Source organism: Setaria viridis, chromosome 4 (assembly GCF_005286985.2).
Source record: "Setaria viridis chromosome 4, Setaria_viridis_v4.0, whole genome shotgun sequence".
Classification (NCBI taxonomy): Eukaryota; Viridiplantae; Streptophyta; class Magnoliopsida; order Poales; family Poaceae; genus Setaria; species Setaria viridis.
The window spans coordinates 32,368,818-32,378,832 of record NC_048266.2 but is presented as its reverse complement, the minus strand read 5'-3'; the positions used below and the strand labels follow the sequence as shown (position 1 = coordinate 32,378,832).

The following is a 10,015-nucleotide window of genomic DNA, read 5'->3' as shown; positions in this document are numbered from 1 at the left end:
CTATGCTTCCAACTCAGTTAAATCTGCAGCAAAAGTCAAAGTTACATACCAATGCAATGGAGCAAAGGAGCAAAAGTCACAGATAAAGGAACGTACCAATGCAATGTTGATTATCTGTGCGGTCCTTTGAAAGAAACTCTGTATAAAAAAGGAATAGAATGTTGCGAGCAACTTTAACAGACTTAAGGTGGCGTTTCTACTAAACTATGAAAAACTTTACCTTCTCTAATCTCCTCATATGTCTGAACCTCTTCAGCCGCCTCTCTTGCACTTACTTTGCTATGAGATGTATGTAGCCAGCTTTGTGCGCAGATTAAAGCTTCTACTGTGCTAGTCGATAGGCTACAGCGAAGTGGATCTATAATGCGTCCACCCGTGCTAAAAGCTGACTCCGAAGGCACTGTGGAAGCAGGAATAGCTAGCACATCCTTTGCCAAGAGCGACAGTACAGGATACTTATTTGAGCTCATGTTCCAATACTCCAGTATGTCAAACTCTTTAGCCCTCTTCTCATGCTTCTCAGCTAGATAGCTTGTTAATTCTGAATCATTTGGTTCACTCTCAATCTCTTCCATGTGTTGCTCAAATTGAGATGCTAGCATGTCCCATGGGTTCTCTTCATCCTCTTCATCTACACTTATGTGAATTGGAGCTTGATTTGAACCTCTGTTGCTAGAAGAGGCATTAACAGTTTTAATATACCAACAGAACAATTCATCAAGAGTTGATTCAATCTTCTCAGCTAATTCCTTGCCCTCATATGGTCCATACAGAATATCTAAGCAGAATTTCAGATACTGAAGCTTATACCTAGGATCTAAGATGACAGCAATGAATAACAAGTAGTTCAGATTGCCTTCTTCCTCCCAATACTTCTGAAATTTTAGTTTCATGTGATCTGCCATTGAAGACAACATCTGGTCCTCTCCTCCAGCAATCTCAATTAGTTTTGCACGCATCAGCATTATATCATGAAAAACAATGCTTGATGTTACATGCAGTGAAGCGGACAGACGAGTGGTGACCTTTTCAAATAGTTTCAAGAAGCACAATATGCGCCTTGCTATTCGCCAATCGTCTGTATTGGGTGGATCTTTGTTTGGGAAGTATACTTTGAATGGCATGTACTCCTTTTCTAGTCTTGCAAAAGCTCTCTCAAACTTTTCTGCACTCTCAAACATTAGAAAGGTAGAGTTCCACCTGGTCTCTAGATCTAAGGTTAAAAGGCTCTTGCTTGAAATTTTCTCCAATTCTGCACATTTCTTGAATACCTTCAGTCTTGATGGTGAAGATCTCACAAATTTTACTGCTATTCTGATTTTCTCAATAGACTCATTATGTTCTTCAAGTCCGCTCTTCACAACCAGGTTAACAATATGGGCACAACACCTCACATGTAGAAATTTGTTATTTAGCACGACTCCTTGCCAATTCTTGCATACACCCTTCAAGTATCGAATTAACTTATCATTAGAAGATGCATTATCAACTGTCACTGTGAATAGACGGTCAATGCCCCAGTCCAATAAACATTCTTCAACCCTTTTGCCAAGTGTCTCTCCTTTGTGGTCTGCTACTGAACAGAAATTAAGGATCCGTTTTTGCAGCTTCCATTCATCATCAATCCAATGTCCATTGAGACACATATAGCATAAATTTTGCTTAGAAGTCCAAGTGTCTGTTGTTAGGCAAATTCTTTGATTTTTCAATACTTTCTTCAACTTGGGTTTTTCTTCAAAATATCTCTGCATGCAGTCCCTTGCTACTGTGACTCTAGAGGGGAGGTCAAATCTCGGCTGTAACACTTTAGAATATCTTTTGAACCCTTCACCCTCAACAGTTGTGAAGGGCATTTCATCAATCAATACCATCTCAGCAAGTGCTTTGCGACAGTCTTCAATGCTGTAAGAATGCTTGGGTGTTCCTTGGTTCTTCCTTTGCAACTCCTGACCCTTTAGTGGTTGCTGGGGGCATAATATCCTTAGGTGGTTCCATAAGATGCTTGTCCCATGAGTTGATGGATCACAATTATATTCTTGACCACAATATCTGCATGTCGCAATAGGATGTTGACCTCTTAATCCCGTACTGAAATGCTTCCAAACAAGTGATTTTTTTGAACCGGTTCTTTTATTTCTCTTGTGAACAGGAGAAACTGGAGTAGGAGAGCTAGCTGACTGAACATTTGATGTATTAACTGCTGAAGTTAGTCTTATTCTCTTTCTCACTTGAGTTGGCAATGCTTCCCTAGTTGCTTCTGATAACCTTTTCTGCATAGCAATTAACCTATTCAATCTCTCACTGCTATCTTCAAAGGGTCTTGCAGCAGGTACCTCCAAAGATTGGTCTTCACCATCCTGAAATAGGTCCAGGTAGATTAAAAGATGACAACAATTATCAGCTGGACACAATCCAGATTGCTCAAATTGAGATGCTAGCATGTCCCAGATATAGCTGCCAACCCAGTTTTTACACAGATAGTTGGCCTATGTGAAAGGAGTGTTTGCACAGATAGCTACAGATATGTCAAATTTGTATCTTCCTATGACACAGTAGCACAAAGCTAAAAGATATTGATTCATACGATAGCTAAACTGCCAGTATAAGGCATGGAAATATGTGGCTCAAACAGAAAGAAAAGAAACCACAGAGAAATTTTCAAAGAAAATAATGTAACCTATTACTTTGGATAACCTGTCTGATAGATGACTTAAACAACCAAATCTGTTACTTAAAGCCACTGGGAGTTGCTATATCAGAATCCCACACCAACATTGCTAGTAAATTCAAAAGGAATCGAACCACACTGTAGCAAGCACACAGATCACAGGGTAGCAGAAACTGAATCTGAGCTAGGGTTCAAAGCTGAATCAATCCGAGAAATAAGCAACAGACATGGAAAAATAGAATGGAAAACAATGAAACAAGAAGGTATAGAAGGCCACCTTGTTCAGCCTGGATGGATTGGGAGTGAGGATTGACCCATCGCCGATGAGCTCCATGGTGAGAAGTGGCAGCGAGTCGACGTCCGTATTGAGGAACCCATCCATGGAGGCAACCGCTTCCCGCAGCCGCGATGCTGATTCGGCCGCCAGCACGGCCTCCAGCTCAAGGCCTTCAGCGACACCGTCGCGCTGCATCTTCGCCGCCGCCGACCGCCGCCCTATTTTCTTTTTCCCTCGGCCTCGATGTTGGCCTCGGTGGATTTTGACGGGTTAAAACCGGAAACCAGCTGCCCCCCGCTTCCTTCATCTGGGTCCACACGGGTACGGGTCCAACCCGCGCTAGGAACCGGATTGACGGGTTCAGCAGGATTGGGTGCGGGTTGGTTCCCGGTTTCCCTTGACCCATGAACAGATTTATTTTTTTTCCTTTTTGGCTCTTATTGTTATCTAAAACTTCAGTCATCTGGGCATCTATACTATTTCAGATATAAAAAATTCAACTTGACCATTGTAATAGAAATATATATGTTTCAAATAAGAGATTGTCTCCATCGTCTGAGCCTAAAAGAAAAACTACAAATTTATAACTTATAAATGTGGGAAAATATATCCGTGCCAGTTTTGTAGAATACACCGGCAAAGATAATAAGCAGGGACGATCTATCTACATGGAACTTTTTATTTGTTATTAAAACTCTTTCTCTCAACCTAAAACGTTACATCCTATTCCACTACCAGGATTTTTTTATTAGACCAAACCATTACGAATCTAATAGAGTTTTTTTATAGATATTCCTCCATTCTAAATTGTAGGTTGCTTTACCTTTTCTAAGTTCATAGATGTTTGTATGCATTAGACATATACTATATTTAAATGCATAGTAAAAATTATGCACCTAGAAAAGTCAAAATAACCTACAATTTGAAACAGAGTGAGTAGCCATATGTGCCATTGCGTAATACAAGTCCGCACAGATAGTCACTGTGCTGGTTTTATAATATAAGTATATAACACTAGCCTCCAGCTTCGGTTTGCATTTGAACACCTTTTTTTTTTTTGCTTTTCCTCCCGTCCACTCCAGATGATCACTACTAGTATGGTCCCCTTTGCGGTCAAAATGAAGTTTCTTCATCGCAGGGTGAGTGAAACTTTGGAGCTGAGAGCATCTGGCGAGCATCCTAGTGCAGGATGTTAATTTAATTGCCGCTCCACTCGCGCGCACCTAATCTAACTGTAACAAAGTTGTAGTGGACATGTGCCGTGGCTGATGTCAAAAGCTCAAAACCATTCCATGACGACGCATCACGAAGCGACTTACTGACTGACCCCGGCGGCTGCTTGCTGGACTTCACCCCTGCTTAACTTGCTCGGTTCCTATCCTATCTAGTCTCTCCACTTTGTTCCGTTCGGCGTTAAGCGTTGCGGGTGTTTGCACCAATGCAGCCGGCAGTTGGTAATACATAAGATACAAGTGAAGCACCTAGGCAACTAACGACCCTTTCGCACCTCTGGTAAGAGTGTGTTTCGGTGATAAATGACAACCGTTTACTTGTGACTAACCTGTGCGTTTTGAAGTGAATCATAATTGGTTCTTATGTCATAAGTTTATCGAAGTACTCGAGTCTTAGTGGCTTAGGGGAGCAAAACCCTTAGTCGGTGCTCCAACGTGGATTAGGGGGAGCATCAACTCTTTGATACCACGGGAAATAATCCGGTTGTCTCGTGTCCTCAATCTTTACATTTCAGCACTTTTTTTTAGCATTTACTTCCTGCAATTTACTTGTCTTTTTACTCTTGATCAAGTTATACTTGCTTTGCTCATATCTTGCCTAAGGAAATGATAATCTTGTTACTGTGCTCTCCTTGCTAGGTTCTTTAATTGCTAGTGTGCTTAGTTTCTAGACTTAAACCTTGTAGATTGGGCAATATTAGAAATTTAGGCTAAGATTTACTTTCTTTGTTCTAAAAATTTGAAAAAGTCCTTGTCCATCCTTGTTAGGCCACCGATATATCCTTGCAACAAGGCACGAACACGAAACATGCGTCAACCCTCTATCGTCATCATGGCCTGATGCACGTGCGTACGTCGGTGCGTGATATCTCTCGTACGTCGTCTCATGCATGAAATCCCGGGCTGCGCATGCCACTGCATGCTGCTAGCGCTAGCTAGGCCGCCGGTCGCCACTCGCCACGCGTCGGCTAGCAGCGACGTGCATGACACATGGACGAGATGACACGCCCATGACGGTTTCTCCCAGCGGCGGCGAAATCCGGCGGCTAGCTTGGAACGGAAACGGAGCCCCCGCACGGGCGGGCTTTGCTTGGAGGAGCACGCATGCGGGAAGCCCTTGCCTTGCGTGCCGTGTGCGCAGACACCTCCTAGCTAGGCTCCTAGCAGTAGCAGCCTGGCTGCTTGGTCTCCGCCGGTCGTTACCGCGAGAAGCTTCCACACAGCTAGCATGGCCGGCCGTGTGTATGTGGCGTCGATCGAATTGAGCGCCGGATGCAGCGAGTCGAAACGAAAACCGCCGCCGCCAATGGCCCGTGGTCAAATACTACCACCGCTCGATCAACCGCGCGATGTAACTGGACGTGCGCGTGACTAGGTTCAGTGAACCCACTCCGTTCCCCATCTGCTACCCTTCATCAAATCGTGTAACAGGGCACAGTACAGGTAGCATAACGCATCTTTTCGATTCGTCGCGACACCTACGGTGGGCTGGCGTGGCTCCCAGATCCGTTTACGTTTCCCCGGCCCGCGCTCCCCATCTGCATTCCTGTCCAAAGGCACAACCGGCAGCTACCGCTAGCGCCTAGCGGCTTCGTTCTTCACCATGCGTTAGAAGTTGAAACCCGGCAGCTGGTTTCCACAATTCCACCGCAGGGGAACACGCAGCCGCACGGCAAACCGCAGCACCTGAGACCTCACCGTGGGGAGGCGCAGGCAAGGCAAACTCTCCACTCGGCACAGCAAGCAACCCACTGCCGCCCCTATATATACCCGCCTCATGTCTCCATCCTCCTCTCATCACTTCATCAATAGATGTCAGTCAGGCAAGCAAACCACCATACCCGATCCACTGTAACAGGAGCGTGTGTGTGTGAGAGAGATGAGGTCGGAGAGAGGAGGAGGAGGCGGAGAGGCGGTGGGGCAAATGCCGGGCGGCGGCGGGCGGCCGAGCCTGTGGGCCACGCCGACGCCGTACCTCTTCCTGGGCCTGTCTGTCATCATGAGCGTCATCGTCGTTGCGCTGCTCGTTCTCCTCTGCTGCACGCACCGCAGGCCGTCGTCGTCGTGCACGCGGCAGCTCGAAGAGGCTGGCGAAGGCGAGAAGGCGGCGTCGGAGCGAGGGGTGCTCGTGCCGCTCGACCGGGAGGCGCCCAGGGTCGTCGTCGTCGTCATGGCCGGCGACGACGCCCTGCCGTCCTTCCTCGCAAGTGCCAAGCCGCTCGCCGTCGACCCCACCGGCGCCGCCGCGGCCGTGTAGGCGCGCGCGCTCGCGTACGTGTTGGATCAAGCGGTCACGCGAAACCAATTTTGCAGAAAGATTTCCTTTGTTTTCCATTGGCGGCATGTAATTAATCCGGTGATCTGTGAAACGAGAAGGTTTGGTTTGTTTGTTCGGGCAAAAGGCTCTTCCGACTTCAACAGACGCGCACGGCTTGTTTGGCTGCCGTGGGCCGTTGGATCGATCAGTGCCATTGATTTGGCTTCAGCTTCGAGCAATTTTGAGGTCGCATCATATGGCATCACTTTGACAACACGAGACCACGAGACCATGTTACGTAAAAATTAGACCTCAAGCTTCTACGTTGAACAACATGGAGGATCTAGGATCTAGATCTTCTTAACTCTAGTGTAAGCTCCAAATCTGCTCGTGAAGGTGCAAGGCGTGCCAGACAATTTGACCTGAAAATTGAGAAGGTAAACATTAAATTCATGAGCCGATCGACGGTGAAACCTTTCGAACGGGTAGACATTCTTGAAATAAACATCACAATGGAGAGGTATTCAATGTAATCATGCGGTGTGAATAAATAAAACATTAATGGCATGTGCCATAGGCTATATGAGCCAACGGGCTAAGATAGAAGCATCGTAAAACAACAGTCATAAAAGAAGCCCTTTGCTAACCATGTGCACATCAGATAGACTAATAGATCTAGTCAATATCTTGATAAGTGTAATTGAACTTAGACAAGGTAATACGAATGAGAGGGTATTGACATCAATTTATTAACCTAAAAGATTAGAACACAGTAACAAGAACCTCTTGCCTACCGCTTACAAGTTGATTAAGCTAATGGATCAGATCAATGTCATGATAAGTGTATTGAACTTAGACAAGGTAACACGAATGAGAGGATATTAACTTCAGCCCATTAACTTAACAGACATGCTTGCGTCAGCAAGGCCTCATATGCGTACCTATCGGCTCAACGACGTCATCACGCTTCTGTGAGATATGGATGATATCCAGCCGATGCATCGGCTCTCAACAGTAGCATTTTGACATTAAGGATCTGACAGCTAGCAATAGGAGGGGTAGGGGTAAAGATCTATCGGACCTAGCATATGTAAAGTATTAAAAGCATGCGAGGTCTAACCAGCCAATACGATTAGATAACTGGTGAACGCTTAAACAATGTCAAGGAGCCGATGAAGACAACCTAACCAGATTTAACCCATTCGATAACTGTGAGCGCTTGATAACACTAAGAGATCGATACGATGCAACTTAATAAAATCAAACAACTCGATAATTGTGAGCAATGTCGAATACAAGCAGAATATTGGATAAAGCCTAGAAAGTTCTACTTGAAATCTAAGATATCTCGATAACTAGCCACACAACTGAATATCCGAATATAAGACTTAACTTAGAAAGTTCTGATAGAAGTTGTAATAATCGGGTGACGGTACTTACGTCTAAGATTGAAGCCGATGCAACCATGTGTGCAAGAAGGAACTCGTCGAAACTAATCTACTCCTACTCCTAGGGTTTTGGCAGCGTGGCGCTGAAATGTTGTATTGATTGATTGATGATTATTCGTTACAAGGCTCACGGGTTTATATTTATACCCTGAAGGAAGCTAAAATTCTAGTCGATTACGACATGAACTATTACAAACTAATTAAATTACTAAAGATATACCTCCACGCTTTCCCTTATTTGGTGGAGTCAATTTCGCTTTGGATTGGACCTGCTCCGGTCTTCTATCGGCTTTCTAGACCCCTGGTCATCCGCGGCTAGTCTTGATCAACGCGGGTCATCAACGGGTTCTCTCTCTTCCATCAGCTATTAAAATTTTATCCACAACGATTGACTCTGGTCAAAAATTAATGTCACCATACCACCATATCTCGTCATCCGGAGTGGCGCGTGCACTGACTGACCGGCCAGGCGGCCACAGGGTAAGCTGCTACTGAGAGAGTTCAGTACACCTGCTGACACACATCACTTGTTACCAAACAAGGCGCCCGTCACCAATGCTAGCATCTAGCTATATATCCCTGACAGTGATGAACCACATTTATTAAGGCACAATTGAAACACGCAATTTTTCAGGTCACGATACAAAGTATAGAAAATCCCCAGCAACCTAGTTCTATCTTGGATGGTCCTTTTTGGAAAAGAAACTATTCCCGTACCATCGTGCAATAGAGCAAACACACGCCTCTCCACCAGGGCCGGTCCTAATATTTTGGGAGCCTAGGATGAAACTTAAAACCAGTTCTCTAATAATATTCATACTAAGCAGCAATTTATACATGCCGACTAATAATATCTTAAAAGCTTCTTATTAGATTGGCATAGAAACTTTTTCCAGCTTACTAAAAGGTTAGTCTAAAAATTACAAAAAACCATCTGCTATATAAGAAAACTGTACATGAATGATACTAGCCAAGGGAATTAGGCAATATTTGGATTGATCAGTATTCCGTAGATCGGCAGTGATTGGGAGTCGGGAGATGGTGATCGTGATCCAAAGATGAACGCACGGACAGACATGATTCACAATTCATAGAGCCACAGGGAGACAGCATCCTTGGTGAATTGTGGTCCCGGTGTTGTGGCGTCGGACGTCCGCGAGCCTCCGGCGGCCCGCCATGAATTTGATGTGTGGACGCGTAAGCGTTGTGGCGGCGTGAGCGCCTTCCTCCTCTAGCCCTGGAGTCACGGTTCATGAGAATTGGGAACGAGAACTCACCAGTTCGACCAACGATTTGCTGTTTACATGATCTATAGCAGGGTATACACGGACATGGACTTACCTGGTGGGACCCTCCAGCAATCGGGAGCCTAGGAGGCTAGGATAGCCGCGCCGCTCGCCCCCCCCCCCCCAGGGCAGTCTCTACCCGCCCCCCCCCCCCAGGGCAGTCTCCACCCAGTGACATCGGAAGAGAAGACCACCACCTCCCAAATGGCAAAATGGGCGGTCCGACGCTCACTCCACTATCATGCACTATTGTTTAATTGCGCCGTGTCATGTTGACCTTCTAGTCCAGACACTCACTATGCTATTTTCATATCACTATGCTATTTTCATATTGACGTGCTAGTACTATAGGCCCGGCGGCCCAACGTCCCCGGTCCTAACAGTATGCATCTATGCTCGTTATTGACACACTTTTAGTGTCATTTAAGTAGTGTTTTCATACATATTCTTATACTAACCCGCCACTTGGCATCTGAAATAACCCCGTTTTTCACATATGCATTGTATTTTGGAGGACGTTCTGTTTTTCAAGAAATTAGACCTAAAAGCATATTTTTGGATAAAGCGTTGAACAAGCAACGAACCTGTCAAAGACGAAGGCCAGCGGGCTCAGAAAGAGCCTAGGCCATTCGGCATGGTGAAGCCCAAGTCGATCAACCAGGGGTCTTCTAACCCCCTCCGACGCTCATTTTTGGTAAGCACTCCTCCAAGATTACTTAATGGCTAAGATTGTGAAGATATGACAAGTATCACTTCGGGATCAAAGAGGAATTAAAGAAGATTAAGTGGAGATTTCAAAAGTTATCAAAGATCAATCTCATCCTGAAGCTATCAACATGCCAGGCCC

The 10,015-nt window shown here is 45.3% G+C and overlaps 2 protein-coding genes across 2 annotated transcripts; one reads left to right on the top strand and one right to left on the bottom strand.

Moving 5' to 3' along the window:
• LOC140222651 (zinc finger BED domain-containing protein RICESLEEPER 2-like) lies at positions 1-3,140 on the bottom strand. The gene is made up of 4 exons (XM_072293474.1): positions 2,946-3,140; positions 221-2,357; positions 97-138; positions 1-23 (listed from the first exon to the last, which is right to left on the bottom strand). Exons 1-4 carry the CDS (start codon positions 3,138-3,140, stop codon positions 1-3), a joined length of 2,397 nt encoding a protein of 798 aa, XP_072149575.1.
• A 2,300-nt stretch (positions 3,141-5,440) lies between these two features.
• On the top strand, positions 5,441-7,402 carry LOC117851219 (uncharacterized). The gene has a single exon (XM_034732989.2). It carries the CDS (start codon positions 6,057-6,059, stop codon positions 6,432-6,434), a length of 378 nt encoding a protein of 125 aa, XP_034588880.1. The 5' UTR covers positions 5,441-6,056; the 3' UTR covers positions 6,435-7,402.
• Positions 7,403-10,015: the final 2,613 nt, after the last annotated feature.

Bases quoted from the DNA above. Each gene is read 5' to 3' on its own strand.
- LOC140222651 (XM_072293474.1), bottom strand. From the start codon at position 3,140: ATGCAGCGCGACGGTGTCGCTGAAGGCCTTGAGCTGGAGGCCGTGCTG. The intron at 2,358-2,945 runs GTGGCCTTCTAT...GACCTATTTCAG, and splicing joins ATCCATCCAGGCTGAACAAG to GATGGTGAAGACCAATCTTT. The intron at 24-96 runs GTACGTTCCTTT...CTTTTGCTGCAG, and splicing joins AGATAATCAACATTGCATTG to ATTTAACTGAGTTGGAAGCA.
- LOC117851219 (XM_034732989.2), top strand. From the start codon at position 6,057: ATGAGGTCGGAGAGAGGAGGAGGAGGCGGAGAGGCGGTGGGGCAAATG.